General features: G+C 38.6%; 1 protein-coding gene across 2 annotated transcripts in view; it reads right to left on the reverse strand.

The window, feature by feature from the left end:
* Positions 1–420: 420 nt before the first annotated feature.
* LOC127441627 (dipeptidyl aminopeptidase-like protein 6) overlaps positions 421–25,302 on the reverse strand; it is a 220,770-nt gene continuing 195,888 nt past the window's right edge. For both annotated transcript variants that reach the window (XM_051699245.1, XM_051699244.1), the window contains 17 exons: positions 25,058–25,155; positions 23,816–23,942; positions 23,455–23,493; positions 23,233–23,340; positions 23,042–23,133; positions 19,008–19,055; positions 18,801–18,913; positions 10,987–11,040; positions 8,535–8,633; positions 8,369–8,438; positions 7,456–7,650; positions 6,235–6,289; positions 4,870–4,987; positions 4,699–4,757; positions 4,008–4,080; positions 3,796–3,869; positions 421–2,132 (listed from right to left, as the gene is read on the reverse strand). In XM_051699245.1, coding sequence (XP_051555205.1) covers positions 1,983–2,132; positions 3,796–3,869; positions 4,008–4,080; positions 4,699–4,757; positions 4,870–4,987; positions 6,235–6,289; positions 7,456–7,650; positions 8,369–8,438; positions 8,535–8,633; positions 10,987–11,040; positions 18,801–18,913; positions 19,008–19,055; positions 23,042–23,133; positions 23,233–23,340; positions 23,455–23,493; positions 23,816–23,942; positions 25,058–25,155 — 1,572 coding nt within the window. In that variant the 3' untranslated portion in view covers positions 421–1,982. The remainder of the gene's footprint in view (positions 2,133–3,795; positions 3,870–4,007; positions 4,081–4,698; positions 4,758–4,869; positions 4,988–6,234; positions 6,290–7,455; positions 7,651–8,368; positions 8,439–8,534; positions 8,634–10,986; positions 11,041–18,800; positions 18,914–19,007; positions 19,056–23,041; positions 23,134–23,232; positions 23,341–23,454; positions 23,494–23,815; positions 23,943–25,057; positions 25,156–25,302) is intronic.

The following is a 25,302-nucleotide window of genomic DNA, read 5'->3' on the forward strand; positions in this document are numbered from 1 at the left end:
AGTTTATACTGATAAAGAAAAATGTGTCTGAAGCAGATGGCATTCCATTATGTATTATTCCTTTATAAACATTTCAAATTGTAGTATGCTTCATTGTTGTCAGAATTGTTATTTTCCATTTTTAGTCCAATTTGGAGTAAAAAATTCTAAATCAAATAATTTGTCAAGAACGAGATGCTTATACCACTTCTGTTTTAAACATTACACTGGTATTGGAAGGTCATGTTGAACACATTACATATAGGACATAGTATTACATGTGGTAAGCTCTTTTGTATCCTGCTGTTTCAAGGTTATCTGGGTATTCTATGCATACACATAGTATGCTATTCCAAACAGCCTTTGACTTGTAAACCACACTAATGCATGCAGCTGTTCAAAAACTTGTAATATCTTGGGCTTTAAATAAAACAAACTAGATAGCTTTCAAAATGCTTTATGTACAAGGTACACACACGTAGAGACCAAAACAGTTGTAATTTACACAGTGCATCTGTTTACAAGACAGGATTTCACAACAGTAAATTCAGTGGGACCACATAGGTACATTCAAGTTGTCAAAAGTAACAACACGTAGATACTTTAAAACTAAGTGAAAATGAAACCATCTTACCACCATGTCAAATTATAAAGCAAAAAATATATATTCTATGCAATATGTTTAAAGATCAGCCATTTTATGACAGAAAAACAACATACGCCTGCCCAAAGAAGCTACAGTATTCCTAAACTCAGTACAGAACTTAATCTGTTTACTTCACAACTTAATCACAGGTCTGTAAAGAAAATGTTCTTGGCAGGGTAGTGACATGGTTGGTCTATTAGCTGATAATGTAAAACATTTCTGCTTTAATATTATTTTATTTTTTATGTCTAAACATATTTTCTTACATGTCCATAAAATATTCGGCCTACCTCATGGACTGCCTGGCATAAGCAGGTTTACTCCAATAAGGCACAGTGACTAAATTAATAAAAATCAAACAGCTGCACTCAAGTCAAAAACAAAAGGAAAATCAAGACATTCCATTTGTGGGCCTACCCACAAATGAAGAACACACAATGTTAACCCCCCCCCCCCCCCCCCATTGATTACTTATGGATTATCCCAACAGTGCATCAATTTAAAGTAACTGTTTTGCAGTAGTACATATTTCATGGCACAATGGAGCTCAACCATTAAACATGCAGAACGAATTTCTGTAAATCATTTTTAAAACTAAAAATGATTTACAGAATCATTGTTGCATTTGATGCAATGCAACAGGTCACATAAGAATGGGTCTTACGCAAGAATGAGATTTGTTCTTGCGTAAAACGGATTTATAAACTATATGCAAAATTGCGCTCAATTGATTTTCACTTCAAGTGCGAGAATTTACATAAGCATGCCTTTAAGAAAAATTTGCATTAAAATTCGTTCTACTCCTGTTTAATGAATGAGGCCCAATAGTTATATAATTTACACCTAAATTTGTTTCATTAATGAGGCCCAATAAGTTTGACATTAAAGACAAAACAAATGGATTTACAAATATATTTACACACAAATAAAGGCCCTAAACTGAGTAGTAAATGGATTAAACTCAACAGAAGGATACAACAGGGCATTTTGCAGCTTTTCCTGCCATTAATTTTTCCTCTCTTAAAGCTTTCCATCAGCTGTGCATGAATTATAAAGAACACAAGCCAAAGAGCTCAACAGGATGACCGAATCACACCAGTCCAGATAGTTTTCCCACACTGCTTGAGTGTTATTGATGAATATAAGATGGGTTAACATCCACAGGTTCTTTTACCACCAAGTCATTAAAACTCTTATCTGGAGCCAATGAGCCAATCAGAGTTGAGGGGCGTGGTCCATGCATAGGCTCAGGAGAACCCTTCAAAACTAACAGCGGAATGGAGACGGGTATAATGGAGGAGAGGAGTTTGCATATTGGGCTGTAAGCTGGCTTGTGCCGGAATATAAACATATGAATTTAACCATCATCCTCGTTGTCCTGCTCCACTTTCTCTTCAATCAGCATCTCTGGTGGTCTGAAACACTCTACGAAGAAGTTGACCAGTGACTGACTCAGATGCTGCTTTGAGGCTTTGGAGTGAAGGAAGTGACCTTCATCTGGGTAGATCTAAAAACAAGGAAAATATTCAGTAAACCAAAAAGCGTAATTAAAAAGAAAATCTGCTCATTAGTTATAGTAGTGAAAAATATGAGTCAATGACCACGTTTACATGCACTTAAAAAAAAAAAATTATTCCAAGGTTTTTGCAGAAAGTGGCATTTGGAAACCATGTAAATGACAATGCAGTTTTGCTTATGCAGTTTAAGGGATTAAGAAAAAGCAGTTTAACACACCCAGGTTTCTCTCAGAGAACGTGGCTTATGTGGCCATGTAAACCCCTTAGTGGCGTTCTTACAGGTTTTTGAAGAGTGCACATGTGCTTGGAAAAGACTGTATAACTAATGTCATACATTGGAGCCATACATCATATCAACAAGTCAACACAGCGGAAAGAATTCAACATTTCTGGGAGTTCAGTTGGGAATTCAACATTTCTGGGAGTTCAGTTGGTCTTCGTCATAGAACAAAGACGATTGCCTCGCAGCTCGCACCACATCAGAATATCGCCTTGCAATCCACCAACTCCCCGCCCCACAACCCCATCATGCAAATAGTGCTTGACACAACTGATTTCAGTAGTTTGACATTAGCATGTTGCTAAGCTAATTACCCAGTAGTACATTTAATAAGCATAAAAATACATATCAAACACAAATATTGGGTAAACAGTCCATTTTAATTAGATTCAATTTTTTTTTTTTTTATACATATCAGTATTATATTAATTTGCTTGCTTTGTTCACCATCTTGGAAGGATTTTCCAAGCTTGAGAAAACTGGTCACAATGCATTCTGGCATTGCATTCTCCATGAAGGACACTAGCAATACTGCCTTAGACTTTGGCCAAAAGATGATATCTTACCATAATCATGCTGCCAACTTTTTGGACAGTTTTTGCATTTTTGATGCCCATAATGCCTTAAAATGCTGCATACATAGGCAGCTGACTAGGTTTTGGAAGTCATTGGCTGAGAGTTTAAGGGGTCTTTCACACTGGCAGTTTAGTCCAAAACAGAGCACAACTTGCATGAAAAATTGGTAATATGAAAGCTGTTTTGTTGACTGTGGTACTGAACCCGAGACTACTTGTAGGAGGTGGTCTGACCTCAGTTGCAATGGAACTGTGTCATGGTTCGCATGATTGAAAAAGCAACATGTACTCGGATCCTCAATTGTTCATGAAGTAAAATAACTTGGGCATTCTTTTTTGCCAATTTAAGCATGACGACATCTTCAGTTGCACAAAAACACACACATGTGCACCAAGTGGCAGGGGAACATAAGCAGCGCTGCAAATAATTGCCCACAACTAACAGTCTCCTCAAAAAACCACGTTAGCGAGCATCAGATACAGGAAAGTCGCCTTCTCCTGGACATACTGAATTATGGCACACGACACACAGAGGTGCTAGTGTCATTCACTCTGGTGTGCATAATGACACAATTAATAAAAAACAAATATAGGGACCCGCATTGTGTTCTCCATCGTTTGAACATTTGTGATGACACAAGTTGATGAAGGAAAAGCACCGGGGTTCAACAGAATCTAAAGAGTCTGAAACCAGACCAATGCTACGGGGGGTGTCGGGAACAATTGCACTCAGATTCAGACCGCAGCAAATGTGCCCAGTATAAAAAAAGTTAGCAACAGCAGGTGAACAGATCTTACCTGTAATGTATAATTAGCCTTTTCATTTATCAAGTGGTTGATAAATTTGGCCGTGTGCTGAAAATGGACTTTCTCTGTGTGAAGAAGAAATGTTTTACATAGAATCCAGGCTTGTTGAAACAGGTCCGATTATTAACAAAAAACATTTACTAAAAGCATGTTAAAGAAATAATGCATCAACTTAAATAATCTTTGTCTAAATCAAGGGTTACCATCAGCCGTTGGATGAATTATCAGAAGTTTCTTGTCCCTCAGTTGCTCTATGTGGTCTGCTAAACGTGCCATCTGAAAACACAAGCAATCAACCATCATATATTTATATGACCCGGCTTAGGATAGTCCCTTGAAACATCTAAAGCCCAAAGTATACTTTGATTTTGATGCGAATGCTCAGCGTCTGCATACAGTCAAACACAAACCTCTCAAATTATACTCCATAGGACTGTGCGCGCATTCACAGATGTTTGGCGCATGCACGCTATGACTGCTATGAGACTGGACTATTTCTCTTCAGGAGTTTAGAACTATATAGATGTCTTTATAGTCCTTCAGACTCGAGTTATACAATTGCAGGTATCTCCTGACCTCCTCACACATGTGTTCTTGACGTGCACATCCACTGTTGTTTTTTCCTTTGTCTCCTGTTGTTTATCGGCGATTACATCTTCTTCTAGAGCTTCTTAGTGACAGCAACAGCTCAGATGTGAGTGTTGCTACCTTGTGGACACACTAATTAGTGAAAATAATTCCAGGTGCATGCACATGAATGCGCGTTTAAAAAAATCGGGCTGCACACATTCAGTGCTTGAACAATCTGCTGATGACGAGATTTGTGTCATGCGTCCTGTTGAGCATTCACGTCTGACCGAAGTATACTTTGGGCTTAAAATTGGTGTGTATTACCTCGTATTCTCTCTTATTGGACTGCAGTGATCCTAAATATCGTTCAGAAAATGCAGAAGCTACCGAACAGACATTCATGAAATAAGTCAATACATTTTATTTTAACAAATTGAACTTAAAACCAAGATAAACGAAAGTATGTATGATAAAACATTGGCTATGAGATCATACCATATAAGGTGAAATCAGTAATAGGGGAGACGGCTGTGCCGCACTTGATTTTGAACTTAAACATGTTTGGAGGTTCATCAGAGCGTAACAGTCGGGCGGCCAGATATCCTCCATATGCCTGCAGTAGATAAAACACAGGTTATTGGTGATTCATTACCACAAATTACAATGACTCATCGTGAGTAAGACACAGAACCTTGATATCAATGCAGCCTCGCCATAAAATCAGTACAACAGTTTTACAACTGAAAATCGACAGAAGAATAGCAACGCTACCACCCTGCTCCTACCTAAAAGAAAAGCGTAGTTAAACGAACAGCGTAGCAATTTGAAGCAAAGTTACTGATAAACACAGCTGATAAGAGCCACGGCAGATGCAGGTAATCACTCGCCCAGTCGCTCAACCCCCAGCCCCCCCCACCCCCCCGGCTCTCTCGCTCTCTCTCTCTCTCTCGCACACACACACACACACACACACACACTACCTTGTTGCTCCAATAAGTGCTTAAAAGCAGCGCAAGCCTCCGTCACTAGTTCTAAAGTGGCGCTTTCGAACTAGCAACGTGATAACCGTATTAGTAGATTAATCGACTCTGGCCCATTGAATAATTGAAAAACAATGCACACCCGATGCTTACCATGTAGTCTAGCTTTTGTGTTGCGGCCGCATTCCCACCTAGGGGTGTGCATTATTTTTCAATAATTCAACAGGCCTTCGTCAATTATTCCTTACTTATTCTGGTCCTATACCTGAGAGTGACCCATGAGTGTCACAATGACAATGGTCCAGAATATTTTTTTCAGCCTTGGTCTTTTTTATTGGCTCTCGTTTTTATTTCTTTTATTCCCCGACAACCCCTTTTGAGGAATGGAACTCAAAGGACCTTTGTCTGTTTCTGGAAATGAAATGGATCACAATTATTCCTCTTTTCAAACACTATATTTATTGTTCAAAAACAGGCCTGTTTTCAAAGGTTCTATAATTCAGCTATTGTAATAGAGCTATTGGCTCTATTCTTTAATGGATATGAGTATAATACCCATATCTCTGTTTCCCTCTGTAAATGTAGGTATTGAAATGTGTGGAGTTCTCTTGTTGGAACAATAGAGTCCTGCATTACTGTGTACGCATTTAAACCGAATCAAGGAGCATGCACTACAGTAAACTCCAGTTCCCTAAAGCATATATTTTCCATCCGCTGGGCCATACTTTACAGACTAAGAAAAGTTTCTACTGGCTAATGTGCAACTCAGTGCTGAACAACTTGTGTGACAATAAAAGTCAAGTTCACTTACGGTAAAAAACAAAACAAAAAAATAACAGTTGATTAGAAGACACAAATGTCAATCAACAAGCAAACTCACCTTTCCATAAACTCCAATTCTTGAGACATCAATGTATGGCAGCTGTGATATAATTCTGCAGAGAATCAGAAAGAGGATTTAAATATGATGTAAACCACTGGTTCTCAAATTGTGGGTGGCAGAACATTTAGGGCTCTATTTCTGTGACCGTGCTAAATGCAGCACTACGTGCGACGGCTACATCTAATCCACGGTGAGAGCGCTAATTCTAGGCGCAATTTATGTGTCAGGGCAAAGCGCAAGTGGGTGGGAGTTTTTGCGCTATCGTTGGGTGTATGCGCACAAACTGTGGCTGTATTGTATATTGATGAAGTGGCGCAGAGAGTGCAATTTGATATTTTCCTGAAAAACAGGTAATTGTGCTAGGATGTTTCAGAAGCACGCCTGTTTTTTTGTTTTTTTGGTATAGTCAAAAGAGATTCCACCAGCAGGTAATAAAGTTCATGTCCAAACTCTTAAATATAGTGGAACATCAAATTATGTCCTTGACATTCACAGTCGTAACCGTTTTATGAAATGTATATATATATGAGATTTGTATTAAACTTTCTAGACATCATGGTTATTTTTTTTGTCATTATCATGTTTAGGCTTTATTTACAATTGTACAATTGTCTTAGTGTATCACTGCAAAAGGGGCCAGTGGAAGAAGCCGGAGAGGGTAAAATGTTTGGATCTGGTTTGGTAGTTATATATGATTTTTTGACCACTTTGTTATTTTGATTATATTTTTGTTTTGTTTGAAGTGTAATTTGAATTTATATATATATTGTTGTGTGTGTTTCAATAAATTAATTTCATTTTTAAAGCAAAATAGACCGGTAGAAGAAGTGTATGCAAAATCCACAGGTTAGCCTGTTATGAGAATTTACTCTCTAAAACCCACCTCCTCCCCAGCATCACCTGTCTAGATCTGCTTGTGATTGAATGTATGTCCAATTGAGCAGTAGCATGTCCTACATATTTGATGCAGCATGTCTTACGTGTTGGAGAGCATGAAAATATAAAACTCTAAAAACGTTTGTACAACTTTGGTACTGTGTTGGGCTGCCACTTGATGTAAAATGTAGGTCCTGAAGTTAAAACAATTGAGGAACCTCAAATAAAAACCATGATGAATTATGTTCTCTAACCATTGGTTCTTTGTTTGGCCTTTACTGTTTTTTTAATTACATCCTTGACAAATACTAAATAGCCTGTTGTTCATGTAGATAATCTGACCTAAGTGCTTCCAGCTGGTCTCTCTCCTCAAACTCTCCCAGTTTCTTCTTTACTCGTTGGAGGAGGTTTATGCCCTGAAAGCCACTGCCACGACCATCCAGACGCATGACGATAGTGTTAAAGGAGCTGACCAGCACTGTGGTCCAGTCCATGTGAAACTGCTCAGTCACCACCTGTCCACCAGGGGTACCATCCCTACAGTAATGAGATGTAAACTGAAGGGATTGTTCACTCAAACAACGAAAATTATGTCATTATTTACTCATCCACAGTAACTCATAATTAAATTAAATTAGCAACAGTAGCACTGATGAAGTATTTTATACTTTAGATCAGGGGTCAGCAATCTATTGCACGCATCACTGGCATGCCAGCAATGGCGAGAGAGGAATAGATGATTTTATACATATGAAATTCCGCACCTGCATTCCAATCTACATCTTGAGGTAATCCTTCCTTATGATCACGCAGCGTGTTTTCATGAGTTGAATGGGAGGCTAAACAAAAAGTTAAAATGTGACGAGACTGGCATAATACCCAACAGGCTCGTGCAGCGCGTGCAAGCCATTCGTGCGTCACAAGCCGGCAACGCTTCACTTTTGGTTAATCGCGTGAATAAACGACGCCCACTTTGCTTCGGTCAGGCTGCACGGATGACAGTTCTGTGTTTCATTTGTTTCTTTTTGCTTTCAGAACAACACATGATGTAAAAAGGAAAACACCACTATTGACACTCCATGTCAAAAAGGTTGCTGACCCCTGCTTTAGATTATACTTTACGTTGTTAATCACTGTAAGCAAAAAGTGCCAGTACAGCTTATGTCATGCTATTCTTACACTCCAGTCTTTAAGTTTCATATGTGAATTTAAGAGACTTATATTGAGTGTGTGTGTGTGTGTGTGAAAAACTTACACCAGCAGCAGTAATGGGTACTGAACTGTTTCTATAAATCCTGCTGGCCGCAGAATCTGGATGTTCAGACCTGTGCAAATGATGAAAAAGTTACTATGCGTTGACAATCTTCACTTTCTGCAGGATTAATGATGAGTGGATTGATTCTTGTATTTACACTACTCACTGTAATCATCTATGCTGATCTTCTTGTACTCTACTTTGGGCATCAGTGTGTTGTTCACTGTGGTGTTCAACTCTTCATTGGTCTCCACATCCAGCAGCTCTGAAATTAATTGAATAAATCAGAGAGTAGATGATCAGAGAGATACTTCGTTCTCTCATATTACATATAAGTGTATGGTTACCCTTGATTATTAGTCAGATCCAGGGTCGTAACCACAATATACATTGAGGGGGACAAGTCCCCTCCAATAATCAGATATGGCCAAATTGTCCTCCCAATAACTGATATCCTTGTTGCTGTTCTGCTGCAGTCTATTATGCGCTGCAGTATAATTGTCATTAAGTTGTTGCAGGAATATCATAATGGTTTAAAAAAAGTTTAATTTTTACCATGCACAGTAGTCTAACACCACTCGTCAATGTCATTTGAGACAGCCAATCAAATCGATGAAGGCGGGAATCGAATTTAAGAAGCTGAGCGGGAACCTCGTGGATTATTTCAGCGCCACGCATCAGCAAGCAGTTCAGGTTAAGAGTGTCATGTGAGATGTCAGTATATAACTAAACATGCAATATTTTACCACTGTTTTATGATTATAATGTTGTACCAACCGTAATAATTTCCAAGGGTGCAAACTATTCTCCATTTTGCGAAATTCCCCGTTTTAAATTGAAAATATGTCACGTACAGTATGTGATTCGGATGTCATTAATAACTGTGAATGTGAAAACATTAACGGAGCCGTTTTCAGCACATCAGGCTTAAGATAAAGCGTGAATGTGTGTATATTGTAAAGGAACTGAATGAATGTGGTTATCTGGAATTTTAGAAAATTCTCTTGATATTGTCTAAGAAAATGATTGATAAAACACAAAGTAGAGTGTTATCACCCTCAGATTAAAACTAGAACATGTAAGATCTGTGATTTGTGGCTTCAGTTGAGTTTTTAGGTTGTGACAAGGACAGTGTCATTTATTTTTAATGCAAATATTATTAGGTAATTATAAGATTTCCTAAATCATTTCTTTGTCTTTAATTCTGAGTTTTGTACAGCATTTCTTAAGAGTCTTCTTTTAAAAGAGACCATTTTATTTTGAGGATGAGCCACCAGTTAAAGGAGTAGTTCACCTAAAAATGGAAAATGTACTTTTACTCACTCATTTACTCACCCTTATGTTGTTCAAAACCCATATGCTGTTACTTTTCCTTGGAACATAAATATAGATATTTTAAGTAGCTCTATTCCATAGAATAACAGTTTATAGTGAGCAGGAGCTGTCAAGCTTCATAAAGGACAAATACTATAAAGCATTATTAAAGGTTCAGTATAAAGACATCATAACAGTAGTCCATATGACAAGTGCATTGTATTCCAAGCATTCTGGGGCCATACAACAGCTATGTGTTGTATGGACTACTTTTATGGTATTTTAATGATGATTTTTTTTTCCCCCTCTTTGGACCTTGACAGCAGTGGTCAATATTAACTGTTTTTGTATGTAAAAGAGCAGCATTAGGATTCTTGAAGAAAAGATTGTTTTAAGATTCTATGGGGGGAAAAAACAATGAGGGACGACTTGAGGACAGTAAATAATTTTGTGTATTTTCTTTTTGCTAGCCAGCTGATGTCATGTCATTTCACAGATAGATCAGTGATTAAAAGAAATTCAAATTATATTTGTCTTTTCTTTGACACAGCACAAAAAAGAAAGAAAAGATGACTGAAATAGCTAATAAAATTGCTAGCAATGCAGACACAGTGTTTGTCGTGTACAGTGTGAACTTAAAAAAATATATTTAAAACCAAAAATGATCAAATTTTGGTCACATTTAAAAACCGTTAACGCATTTAAAGCCTTTAAAATAGTAAATGCGGTAAATGCGATAATTTTCTGAATAAAGCACCGAGGACACCCCCAAAATGGTTTGGTCCCCCTCAGTGTTCAAGACATGGTTACGGCCTTGGTCAGATCTATCCAAGAAATACATAAAAGTCTTCTGAAGCATCGTCTTCCAAAGAAACAAAAGCTTATCTTTTTAATCTTTCACAAAAAATGTTGGTCTCTGAAACAACTTTCCTTTTTGGCAACTTTCCAATCACAAAGCAACTACACTGGGATGCAGGGAGAAAGTGCAATCAGCCTGTTGTGTCCTTTTTAGTCTTTCCCTGAAGGAAAATTATAATTTGTGCAGAAGAGAATCTGAGGACGCTGTGTTAAAGCAATTCATCTAAATGTTTATCTCCAATCTTGTTGTGTATTAGTTATCTACGAGCACTCTTTTGCCTTTCAACACTCTTGATAAAACGCATATCTGAATTTCTATCATGTCCTTTGGGTGGTAAAACAAGCTCTTTGTTCTCACAGGGAAGCATCTTCAGTTCAAGGCTGATAAGGTGAATCTGATCAAGTGTCTTTATTTGCCGATAGTGTTATAAATGCAGAGTACTCACTGTGATACTGTCCGTCTGTTATGCTGTACACTGCTGAGTACGGTACACTGGGGCCTGCAGAGACAAAACACAAGAAACAGAGGTGAGGATTCGTTTCTGACATTTTCATGTCACAATAATAGTGAAACCTTATAGAAGGTGCCAGACGTATGGGCCATCTAATCTCAAAAGTGTTGAACGTGTTAGGGCGAATGCTACACTAGAGCATAGGTTCTCAAACAAGTGCTCAGACAGGTTGTATGAGCGGTGTGAGTATTTAAGTTGATATTTGTATGGCCCTGAAATTTTTGTCATCTCTAAAAACCCTAAATACTTAAACAGCATATCAGCAAATGTGTTAGAAAAAGAATAATACTTATTTCCAAAATAATCCCAAGGCTCGTTTGGTTGGTTGCCATGGATTTATTTTTGGATTTACTTGTGTTGATGGATATAACTCCATTCAAATATAAATAAAGTCATAAGAATTTGAGAAGCTTAAGGGTGAGGAAATGAGAAAATTAACATTTTTGGGTGAACTACTCCTTCAAGATATTTATTTTTCCATTTATTTTCATAAAATACCACTAATTACAACAAAACTCATAATCTGTATCTTTAACTACATTTTGTCATATCAACAATCATCCAGTAATCCAGTAAAATCCAGTATTTATGTCTCACAAGCCTTATACCTACACATAACTCAGTAACAATTCTAGGTTCATTTCAAGTCGGACATGATGAAATGAAATTCTTGCAATTTTTGATTCACTAAAAAAGAACCGGCTTATAAAACTAATTTGTTTGGGAATCAGACTACACTGTTCGCGCTGTATGTTTTGCGCAATAAATTTAAAAGAACTCATAGATTAATTAGCTCATGAACTGGACTAAATCGGACTACTCACGGTGTATGTTTGGCACTGTAATTTCAACAAACCGACTAATAAGAGTAATTCATTCGGGAATTAGGCTTCAATGGCTTCACTGTAGATTAAAAAAAAAAAAAAAATCAGATACAAGGAAAACATTATTAAAGGTAAAAAAATTCTCAGTTGTTTCCAAGTCTTTACTGAATTATTGTTACATAAGATGCATTAATACGGATTTGATGCTGCCGTTTTTTTTTTATTTTTTTTTTTATGATTAACATTTGTATTTTTATTAAAACACAGAAAAACAAAAATACAGAAAATCAACTTTTAACACCCACTACCACCCCTCCTCATCCCCATCCCCAACCCCACCCAAAACCTCAACAAACACCTCTGTGGTCTTACATGAACACATATAAAGGAAAACAAAAACCAAACAACTAATAGACAGAAAAATAGAAAAAAGAAAAAATAATACATATATATAAAAATATAAAAATCACACACACTGACAATTACCCCTCTCTCTCCACTATTCCACCTGAGAACCCTCCAAGAACGCTAAATATCCACCCCATTTTCCTACAAACAAATCCAGATTCCCTAATCTTCTATAAGACCCCTCCTCTAAGGCTGCCACTCTCCCCATCTCTGAGCACCACTCCTGAAACGGGGGTGCTCCAACCGACTTCCAACCCCTCAAAATCACCTGTCTGGTGACCATAACACAGGTTAGGACCCAATCCTCCACATGTTTATTCTCCAATTTGATTTTTGCCCCATCTCCCAAAATACAGAGTCTGGGGCAAAATGAAATCCAAGTGCCCAAGACATCACATACAAAATTTTGAACCCTCAACCAAAACCCTTGGATCTTAATGCACCCCCAAAAGACATGGGTTGTGTCTCCATCTTTTGATTGGCATCGCCAGTAGGTAGGTGTATCTTTAAGCTCAAGCCTATACAGTCTAGAGGGGGTCCAATAGAATCTATGTAAAATCTTGAACTGCATAAGGCGAACCCTTGCATCTCTAGATAGGGACTTGACATTTTTTAGAATTCTAGCCCACACTCCTTCCTCCAATACCAAGTTTAAATCTTTCTCCCATAATCTCTTCAGAGAAGTTGAAGCTCTGTCCCCCAGACTCTGAATTAACAGGGAGTAATACACTGATGCCTCATCACCTCTCCCAAAGCATCCGCCGCTTTAGGGGGGTGTGTGCTACTCCCAAAAACGGTACAGAGCATGTGGCGCAGCTGTAAATACCTATAAAACTGAGATCTGGGAATCCCAAAATGATGACCCAAATTCTCAAAAGATCTCAACATTCCACTCTCATACAGGGCGCCGAGTGTAGTAACCCCCCTCACAATCCACTCTGACCAACAGAAAGGGAACTTGTTGATACATAATTTGGGGTTCAGCCATATGCTCAAGGCAACATTTAAATGTCCGAATTAAACACTCTGGCCACTCTTGTCCAAATCACGTGCAAATGCGAGATAACAGGGTGTGACTTAACTTCTCCGGTTAGTTTGATCGATAGGCCTTGCAATGGCGAAATAGGGGCAAGGACTTCCTGTTCAATAGAAAACCAGGGAGGGACTCTTTCAGGTGGAAGTGACCAATGAGCCAAATGCCTGAGACCGAACACATAATAATAAAACAAATCTTGGGTCTAGCCCACCTTTGTCAATCGGCCTATGTAATTTGTTGAAATGTAGTTTGGGACGTTTACCATTCCAAATGAAGGACTTCGCTATGCTATCAAATTGCTTGAAATAAGAGAAGGGGACATCTATAGGGAGTGACTGTAGCAGGTAGTTGAATTTTGGAAAACAATTCATTTTAATAACATTAACCTTCCCAATCATAGATAAATGTAATGAAGCCCACCTGCCCACATCGCTCGAAAACCTTTTTATTAAAGGGTCAAAATTAACAAATTTGCTGGGAATAAAATACCCAAATACTTAAGACCCTGTTTGGGCCACTGGAAGGCGCCTGGCTGGAAGGCCGTTACTGGACAGTATGCTGTCAGAGCCAAAGCTTCGGATTTAGACCAATTGACTTTGTATCCTGAGAACTTGGAAAAGGAATTAATAATTCTGTGTAGGCAAGGCATAGATCTAGTAGGGTCAGAGATTAATAATAAAATATCATCTGCGTAAACAAAAGCTTATGCGCCACACCTCCTGCCACCACCCCTGGAAAATCATCCTCCTTTCTTATCGTGGCTGCTAATGGTTCCAGGGCAAGACAGAACAATAACGGGGAAAGAGGGCAACCCTGCCGAGTGCCCCTATCCAGAGTAAAATAATCTGAAATTGATACATTTGTTTGTACCGCTGCTACAGGGCATCTATAAAGTAACTTAATCCAACCAATAAATATATTCCCGAACCCATACATTTCCAAAATCTTAAAAAGATAATCACATTCTACCATATCAAACGCCTTTTCGGCATCAAGTGAGATGGCAGCAACCGGAGACTGATCATTCGCTAATGACCACATGATATTGATGAAACACCTAATGTTATCAGAAGAGCTGTGGCCCTGAATAAACCCCACCTGATCTATATGTATAAGAGATGTCATAACTTTACTAAATCGGTTAGCCAACATTTTTGACAAAATGTTTACATCTAGCTGGATCAGGAAATTGGACGGTAACTTTTACACTCGCTTGGATCTTTGTCCTTTTTAAGAATCAGACTGATCCGGGCTTGTGTGATGGTTGAGGGAAGCTTTCCATTCTTTAATGATTCCGTATAAACTTCTAACAAAAGTGGAGCCAGTTCTGTAGCATAAGATCTAAAAAATTCAGCAGCAAAGCCATCTGGCCCTGGAGTCTTGCCAGTAGGCAGGGCCTTAATTACCTCGTCAAGCTCCTCCAAGTTTATCTCAGAATCAAGATAATTTTTTTGCTCAATGATCAGTTTAGGGAGTTCTAATGGTTCCACAAAGTTTCTAATATCTTCATCAGTAGACAAAGACATGGAACTATAAAGATCAAGATAGAATTCTTTAAAAGCATCATTAATATCAAAGGCCGAGGTAAATATTTCACCACCAGCAGATATCACTGAGGGAATGGTAGAAAAGACTCTCTCTGTTTTATATATCTAGACAAAAGTTTTCCTGCTTTGTCGTCCGACTCAAAGTATGACTGTCTTGCCCTGAATAACCAAAACTCCACCTTCCATGACAAAATAGTATTATACCTGTATTTCAATCGGGTCAATTCTCTGAGGCCATCAGATGACATTCGTCGCTTCAGCTCTTCCTCTGCACTTTTAATATTTCCTTCCAACTCCACAAGTTCTCGTGCTTTTGATTTTTTGATGAATGAGGCATACTGAATGATCTGACCCCTAAGAACCACCTTAAGTGCCTCCCAAGCCATGCCCACAAAGGATACTGAGGACCAGTTGGTCTCCATATAGACATTGATTTCAGCCTTTAACATTTGTTGGAAATCAGGATTTTGCAAAAGGGGTTCATTAAAGTGGCAACTATATGGTTTCTTTTTCTCCATATGTGGCAACACCTCTAAACACAACAGGGTGTGATCTGAGAATAAAATGTTTCCAATTGAGCAATCAACAACAGATGAAATGAGGGATTTATATATATATATATATATATATATATATATATATATATATATATATATATATATATATTTATATAATCTATTCTAGAATAAATCTTATGGACTGATGAAAAGAATGTATAGTCCCTACCAGATGGGTTCAAAAGTCTCCAAATATCTGTAAGACCAAGATTTTTACATATCATGTGAAGCGTCAATGTTGCTCTAGGGGGCCTACACACTTTTGCTTCACTATGATCAAGGACTGATCCATCAAAAGATTAATATCTCCTCCCAATATTATATCATGAGTGGTGCCAGCGGCATGCAACATCCCTTCAAGATCTATAAAAAAGCCCTGATCATCAACTTTAGGTGTGTAAATATTAGCCAAAATCAGCCTTTGCCCTGAATTTCAGCTAAAACAATAATGACACTTCCTAATTTATCTTTAACCTGTTTGAGATATTTAAAAGTATCAAGTAAAATACTTTGTAAAACAAACTCCAGCCAATAGACGTCATAAGCACAAAGAACAAGCAGATTCAACCACAACTGTTCCGAAGGTATGCTCCTCCACAAAACAAACTCCAGCCGCTAGGCGGAACCAGCACAAAAAGAAACAAAACAGGTGTTCTTGTTCCTCGGACGGTCAAGTGTATATTTAACAAGTCAAGCTGACTCAGAGGCCACATAAGAAACACACCATGATTTCCTCAGTCCATCAACTCTATAAAAGACATCGCTTGTTATAGGCATATAGATATTTTGCAGTCATCCTTATCACTGGCCGGGAACTTCAGTGTAAAAGCGATCTTCCTTCAATGCAAAAGTTTCTTGAAGGATTGTTATTCCACAAAACAAACTCCAGCCGCTAGGCAGAACCAACACAAAAGAAACAAAAATGGTGCCCAGCTTCCTCAGACAGACAAGAGTAAGTACAGCGAGTCAATCCACTCAAATGAGAAACACCAAATGGCTTACTCAGTTTCTTGCATTCCTTGAATTGATCATGTTTCTCTCTTGTCGAATTCGCAAAGTCTGGGAACAAGAAAATGTTGTGATTCTTCCAAGATAGCTTTCCTTTGCTCCTCGCCTCACGTAACACAAGATCTTTATCGGATGATCTCAGGAATTTGGCCAGGATTTATCAGGGCCTGTCTCCCTCAGCCGATCTACAAGCCAGAACCCTGTGAGCTCGCTCAATTTCCAGCTTATTGCCTGTTATGTTGAGCAGACTCAGGAGGAGCTCGTCTAGGAAATTCACCATATCTCTGCCCTCATCATGCTCAGGAATTCCAACAATTCGGATGTTATTCCTGCAGCTCCTATTCTCAAGATCTTCAAGTTTTTCAAGAACATGTTCCAAATCAACTTTGGTCGCCAGCGGATTATCAGATAATTCCCTCTCCGATGACTCCAGATAATCAATTAGCTTCTCAACATCCGCCACTCTTGTAACCAACTCAGAGAATTTTGTTTCCATCGCCGTAATTGATCGACGTATTACAGCGAGATCTTCTAAGTCAGCAGCAACTTTCGTCAGCATCACAAAAATGTTGGACAGTTGACATTGAATTCCTCCGGCCGCACCATCCAAACTGAGTCCCTGGTCCGCAGGCCCATCAGAGGTTTCAGCTTGAGCAAGTGAGTGTCTTTTAATATCTCCAGAGCCCGAGGATTTTGAATTTTTTGACATACTGACTTCAAAGAGCAAATATGTAGCAGGGTGTATCAAATCTCACCAGATTATAGCACAAAAATTATTAAAAACTAGCAAAGTGTGCAGAGATCGTCACTCTAACGTCCGCTCCTCGCATGGCGTCACATGACTCCGATGTTGCCGGGTTTTGACTGAGAAGCAGATCTGTAATTAAAATTATACTTAACTATTAATTAACTGTACACAGGAAAAAAAATTAATAGCTTATTTTTGCTTATTTTGGTGAGGCAAGTGGCCTATTTGAACTTGTTTTTCCAGACCATGTTGCTTGTTTCTCTTGCGAGATCTGGAAACACTGCAACTGGTTTTTCACCCATCCCTTAGCGCAGAGTACTGTCATTTTAAAAATAACTTTATTAACTGTTGTTTTATTTTGTTCTAACCAGTTACCATTTGGATAGGAAGATGCAGAACTTCTGAACCGGAATGAAAAAATATAGTTTGAAAAACATTTAGTTTTTAGTCCCTGCATAAGAGTCAGTGGCGTAATTACAGGCAGTGCAGAGGGGTGGGAGGTGGTGTGGTGGGGTTCCGGGATAAAAAAATAAAATGGAACGGGTTGTACAATAGAATAATAAAAACTTTTCTTGATTTCCAACCCCGTTCATCAGAGATGGGGACCATTCCCAAGGCTTCTCTGTTCACTCTGGTCAACCCTCACAAAATGCAAAATGGCTGAAAAAGTTTCCACCACCATCAAGGTTAGCTATTTACTGAACATTGGAAGCAAAAAGCCACCTCAGACCTTGCATTACTGTGATTTACCTTGGTTAAGAGGGTTTTAGGCTCCATGTTGAGCTTAAGAATACCTCTTACTCGTGGTAAAATCACAATAACGCATAACCTCTCATGGCTTATTGCTCTATTGGAAAATAAAGAGACATTTCTAGATAACTGAACATTGAACAATATAACAGAGCCTAAAACTGACCTCTATAAAAACACTTGATTTAATCACCACAACAGGTGGAATTGACTTTAAGTGAAATTATCCATCTTTTCTCAGTTATTCTGTTGGGAGTTGCACCTCATGAGGTCCGGGTGAGGCAGCATGGCCCATAAGACTCAGTTCATCTAATTAATAACACAAACATTGACCTTTCTGTTTTCACAACAGACCCCGCTAAGCAGATCAGTGGCCATGGCAACCGCAGTTTATTGTGTTGATGAAAAACACAGCAGGGTAATTTCATGACTAATACACTTAGATCAGTGAGAGAGCCAGTGAGCCAAAGAAGACTCAAATAACATGTGAAAAATTAAAACAAGAAAAACCTACACAATGAAACAAAGAGCAAAAACAACACAATTTACAAGAATGGAAGAAAAAAAATATTCTGTAACTTTGTCATTAAAATTTGCATTATCTTTCTATTCACAAAATTTTAATGCTACATTTCAATAATTATATATATAATGACCGTCTGGTGTGAATAATGAATAATGACCAGCTGCTTATTACATGGCAAACTAGTAAATAAATAAATGTGCATGAAATATTCATTTGAGTTCAATTATTTTATTAAACGAGTGGAAAAAGACACTGCAAAGTGATATGAAAAACAGGAAACTAGTACAGCTATGTAGGAAATTGGTTGCCTGGGAATTATTCGGTTTAGCGTACAGACCACAGACCTTTGCAGTTGAGAAGGAAGTAGTTAGCATCTGGACTGAACGTTCCACTGACATAACCGCAGCTGAATTCACAGGAAAGACAGCGTCGATTGAAGGAGCCTGTGGTTTCGGCTCTAAATCACAGAACACATCATCAGTGTAAAGATTTCAAACACTTCACTGTATGACATAGTTTTTCACTCATGGATGTACTGTAATTTATCATACCTGTAGAGATGTCGGCGTGTTGCATTGTCTTCTGTACTCAGAAAGTAGCTGCAAAGTCATTATGATATCATGAAATGTCACAGAAAACCATTCTCAATATTTACTTACAATCATGTGGTTGCAAACCTGTTTGACTTTCTTTCTGGAACACAAAATAAGATATTTTGAAGAATCTTAATGGACCTCTTTTCCAGAAGTTTAAGTCATTATTCACTGAAATCTTGCCCTCCACCAAAGCTGTCAAAACAAATATGGTGCCGATGGTGCAGGTTGGAGGCTGTGTTTCATAGGTAACCCTCCGGCAGCCAAAGTCTCGCAAGAGTCTTAGTCGCTGTTACTAAGGTTAGAGTTAGGTTTAGGTTTAAGGGTGAGGGTAGTTGTAGATTTCTGTGGGACTCCAAATGAACACAGTGTGTGAATGTCACATGCGGCTCTCACGAGACTTTCGGTAACCCAAGTGTAATCCTCTATATACACAATCCAGGTTGGGTGTAAATGACATCAAACATTATGATTCTCACATATCTTGTGCCGTCAGAAGGGTTGGGAGTGTTACTTTTACAGTGTATTCCACTACATATTACAGAATACATGCTGTCAAATGTCATTTGCGAAGGTGTCATTAATGGGTGGGACGGGTGGGAGATGTCCCTACCACTTTTTGCCTTGGCCAATTTCATCCTTACCACTTTCTGAAATAGCTTCCACTAGGTTAGAGTCTATTGCAGAAGAAACGTTGCCAGTTCTTGAGCAGGAGTCTCCATTTCATTCAGGTATGTTTTAATAAGTAGTGATCCAATGCTGGAATGCATTATTTTGAATGTTATGATGAGTGCTCGTTGTGGCTGTTATAAGTGAGGTTGAGTGACAGGTGACAGCGGCAATGTTAAATCAGCAAGCAAAATGCGAACACATACACTATACCCATTCTTAATCCATAGGGTTTAATATGATGTCGGCCCACCCTTTGCAGCTATAACAGCTTCAACTCTTCTGGGAAGGCTTTCCACAAGGTTTAGGAGTGTGTTTATGGGAATTTTTGACCATTCTTCCAGAAGCGCATTTGTGAGGTCAGACACTGATGTTGGACGAGAAGGCCTGGCTCGCAGTCTTCGCTCTAATTCATCCCAAAGGTGCTCTATCGGGTTGAGGTCAGGACTCTGTACAGGCCAGTCAAGTTCTTCCACACCAAACTCGCTCATCCATGTCTTTATGGACCTTGCTTTGTGCACTGGTACGCAGTCATGTTGGAACAGGTAGGGGCCATCCCCAAACTGTTCCCACAAAGTTGGGAGCATGGAATTGTCCAAAATCTCTTGGTATGCTGAAGCATTCAGAGTTCCTTTCACTGGAACTAAGGGGCCAAGCCCAGCTCCTGAAAAACAACCCCACACCATAATCCCCCCTCCACCAAACTTCACAGTTGGCACAATGCAGTCAGACAAGTACCGTTCTCCTGGCAACCACCAAACCCAGACTCGTCCATCAGATTGCCAGATGGAGAAGCGTGATTCATCACTCCAGAGGACGCGTCTCCACTGCTCTAGAGTCCAGTGGCGACGTGCTTTACACCACTGCATCCGATGCTTTGCATTGCACTTGGTGATGTATGGCTTGGATGCAGCTGCTCGGCCATGGAAACTCATTCCATGAAGCTCTCTACGCACTGTTCTTGAGCTAATCTGAAGGCCACATGAACTTTGGAGGTCTGTAGCAATTGACTCTGCAGAAAGTTGGCGACCTCTGCGCACTATGCGCCTCAGCATCTGCTGACCATTTTACGTGGCCTACCACTTCGTGGCTGAGTTGCTGTCATTCCCAATCGCTTCCACTTTGTTATAATAGCACTGACAGTTGACTGTGGAATATTTAGTAGCGAGGAAATTTCACGACTGGACTTGTTGCACAGGTGGCATCCTATCACAGTACCACGCTGGAATTCACTGAGCTCCTGAGAGCGGCCCATTCTTTCACAAATGTTTGTAGAAGCAGTCTGCATGCCTAGGTGCTTCATTTTATACACCTGTGGCCATGGAAGTGATTGGAACACCTGAATTCAATTATTTGGTTGGGTGAGCGAATACTTTTGGCAATATAGTGTATGTCACGATTCATGATATACATCCAAAGATGCACAGATGTATTTTTTTTTTTTTTTTTTTTTGTAATACAAAGTTATATTAGGGTGGCAACACCTTGTACAAGAGACAAAAACTTTACACCAAGACCAATCAGTCATCATGTGTAGAAATTTGTTGAAACATGTATTTATCCACAGACTAACAAAATCCCAGGGCCAGCAGTTGCAGATATAGGGATAAAGTTATCAAATTCTTCATGTGAAATATTTATTGGAGCACTTGAATTGGTCATCAAGAATGACTATTTATCAAAACAGTAAAAAATTATTTGAAATTATCTGTGTATAATTAACATTAACATTCATGAGATTTGTGATGTCACAACCGGCACCCCCCTAAACTTTCCCACTGTCCCCACCACTTTTTAAAACACGTAACGCCCATGGCAATTTGTATCGTATTCTGTTAGATTACTCAAATTCAGTGACATAATCTAAATACTTTGGATTACTTCTTTAGCACTGGCAGATTTTTTTCACTTCACAGTAAGTCAAAATACACTTAAAAATACATTCACTGAAAAAAAAAAAAAAGCCTAACTATCTTATGCAGTGTTGCTTCTCAAGTAAATGTATATTGTTTTAAACAAACAATTTGTTTTTAATTATTTTTATTTTCTTTTTTTTTTTTTACAGGAAAACTATCCAATATATATATATTATTAATAATATTCATATTTTATTTTTATTTATTTTTTCCCCCTTTTTCTCCCAATTTGGAATGTCCAATTCCCAATGTGCTCTAAGTCCTTGTGGTGGCGTAGTGACGCCTCAATCTAGGTGGAGGAGGACGAATCTCAGCTGCCTCTGCATCTGAGACTGTCAACCCACGCATCTTATCACGTGGCACGTTGAGTGCGTTACCACGGAGATATATAGCATGTGTGGAGGCTTCACGTCATCCACCGTGGCATCCACGCACAACTCACCATGTGCCCCACCGAGAGCGAAAACCACATTATAGTGATCACGAGGAGGTTACCCCATGTGACTCTACCCTCCCTAGCAACTGGGCCAATTTGGTTGCTTAGGAGACCCGGCTGGAGTCACTCAGCATGCCCTGGATTCGAACTAGCAAACTCTAGGGGTGGTAGCCAGTGTCTTTACCACTGAGCTACCCAGGCCCCCATAATAATATTAATATTGCCCCAATATTAAAGGTCTTACTTTTTTTTTTTTTTTAAAAAAATTATATGACATGGATTTTCTTGAAAGTATTCATTATAAAATATATTCACACCTGGTGCATGTAAGGGCTAGAAATACCATTTTAGCTTAGCATTAAGCTAAATGTTCAGATGGCATTTTACACAATGTTAACTATTTCTGCTGCTCCAAACGTACAAACTTGCAATTACCCAAATCGCATAAAAATAATTGACAAACCATTTATTGTTGTAATCGTGTAATCATTGGATTCATGTTTCATCTGTCAAAGCATTTCTAAGTCATACATGTTTCTGACACCATATCTACCTTTTTACTCATAACAGTGTGAAAGCAACCTCTCGTATGAATGTCACCGCTGTTCAAACGTTCTTCAGATCGGATGAATGTTTTCCAACTGAACAGACTAAATATTAAAGGAAACAAATTACAAAAAAATGCAAAGTTCTGTTTGTCACAGAATGCCATCGTATGGCTTCAGAATACTTGTACTATAGTGCACAAGTCGTGTGGACTACTTTTATGGTTCTTTAATTATAATTTTGGTCCTTTTTTTTTCACATGGATTTTATGAACTACTGTCACATTTGGAAAAGTGCTTTGTGTAAATTCTTCAAAAACTCTCCTTTTGTATTCCATAAAAAAACAACAGCATACAGATTTGGAATGACATGAGGGTAAGTAAAGGATTTTGGGGTGAACTGTTCCTTTGTGTACTGTTGCTTACACAAGTTTGGTATCTTCATTGTAAGCCAAGATCTGTGTCACATCCCAGTCTCCTGACGTCAGGGACTGTAGTGTGTCTGTGCTGCTATTGGGCTGAAACACACGACAGAAAGTCACTTCTTACATTTAACACCCTGTTAAACCTTTACAAGTGCTCTTGTAGTTAAGCATGACAGTAAAACGACAGCTCACCTGAGAAGTTGACATGGATATGTGGAAGAACTTCCCTCTGCCCCCTTGTGGAATGGCTCTCGTGAAGAAGAACCTCAGACCATCTTTGGAGAACAGCGGGGGCTCGTTCTGCAGACAGAATCGCCTCTGGACGTCAGCGGACATTTGAACAACACACACACATCCCACACACTGTATGTGTCTCTGCAATGAGATTCAGTGTGAACCAGATGCATGACTCACCTGTCTGTGCAGCCAGCTTTCACTCTCATCCTCATGTTTCTGAAAACACACCACAAAATAAATCACACACTATAAATTGTGCCTGCATTTGGCATAAATGGATGAGGTGGACCAGATAGTGAAGAAAAAACACAAAGTTGGTTGTGAGAATGCCCAGAGAGTGCAGAGCTGTAATCTAGGCAAAGGATGCCTACTTTCAAGAAGTTAAAAACAGTAGACACATAATTCACATAATTCCATTTCATAGTTGTAATGACTTCACTATTATTCTAAAATGTGGAACTGTAAATAGTATTAATAAAGAATGAGTAGGCGTGTCAAAACTTGACTGGTGGTGAAGTTTTCAGTTTTCAGAAGGCACCTTGGTGCAGATGCCTGTGGTGGCTTCACACAAGGTGAGGATGGAGTTGTTCTGCCCTCGGTTCAGCCAGTTTACTGCAAGCTTGGTGCTGGTTGCCCATTTCACCATGGTGATATAGTACTCCTTCCTGCAGAGAGATGTGAGCAAGAATAATCACTACGAACCACAACATAACTGTCACATTCACATACATTTTTGTGGGTAAATGTGTTTATATATATATATAAAAAAAGGGCATTTGGTCAAAGTTGATACCTATTGGCTTTAAAGAATATTTTGTGTCCAGCACAAGTTGAGCTCAATCGACAGCATTTGTGGCATAATGTTAATTTCGACTCGTTCCTTCTTTGTTTTATTTCAAAAAAAGCAAAAATCGAGGTTACACTGAGGCACTTACAATGGAAGTGAATGGGGCCAAATTTTGGAGGGTTTAAAGGCAGAAATGTGAAGCTGATAATTTTATAAAAGCACTTACATTAATTCTTCTGTTAAAACTTGTGTTTTATTTGAGCTGTAAAGTTGTTTAAATTGTCTTTTTTACAGTCATTTTAGGGTTTGTTGAAATTACATCATCATGGCAACTAAGTTGTAAAATTGGCTTTAACTTTACACAGAAAAGTTTAGTAAGCAATTTTATCACACTAAAATCATGTTAACACTACAGATTTACATATCAGTGGTTAATACATATTGTTTATGTCTTGTGGCTATACTTTTGAAACATTGAGTATTTTAATGTTTACAGATTGGCCCCCAATCACTTCCATTGTAAGTGCCTCACTGGAACCCAGATTTTTGCTTATTTTAAAGAAAAGAAGGGATGAGTCAAAATTAATTTTTGTGGTAATCAACATTATGCCACAAATGCTGTCGACTGAGCTTAACTTGTATTGAACCCTGAGTATTAATTAAATTCAGAAATATTACGCAACCATAATCAAATATTAGTGGAACATGTTAGTCTGCTAGTACACATGTGTGAACTTCAGGGAAACTGAATTCATACATCCACTAAAAATCAGCTTACACCAGTTGCTTAAAAGTAATTACAAAAATGACTCTGAAAAGTGAAGTTCTAAGAATAAGTTTAGAATCATTTGTTCACAGATGCCACTTGGTTTGATATTTGTATGTCATTTTAAGTGTACAACTATTTCTTGGGTCCACTGCAAAATTGCCTAAGCAACAAATAATCTAAAGAATCAAACACATCTTGTTCTGTGGTTGTTGGCAGATTCTAACCTGATTCTGGGATCCTCTGGTTTTCTCATCCTCACTGTGTGTAAAGGGCCATTTAGACTCACCACTGACAGGTAAATATCAGGGTTCTCCTCTCCAGCCTACAGAGAGAAACAGAGATCGCATCACTGCAGTTCTTCTTTAAAGTCACCGAGTAGTGAAATAAATAACGGTAAGATATTCATGTCCTGTTCTCACTGTTTGACCAATTTATTTCCATAACATTTCCTATGATTTGTGATTACTGC

The sequence above is a fragment of the Myxocyprinus asiaticus genome, chromosome 5 (assembly GCF_019703515.2).
Source record: "Myxocyprinus asiaticus isolate MX2 ecotype Aquarium Trade chromosome 5, UBuf_Myxa_2, whole genome shotgun sequence".
Classification (NCBI taxonomy): domain Eukaryota; kingdom Metazoa; phylum Chordata; class Actinopteri; order Cypriniformes; family Catostomidae; genus Myxocyprinus; species Myxocyprinus asiaticus.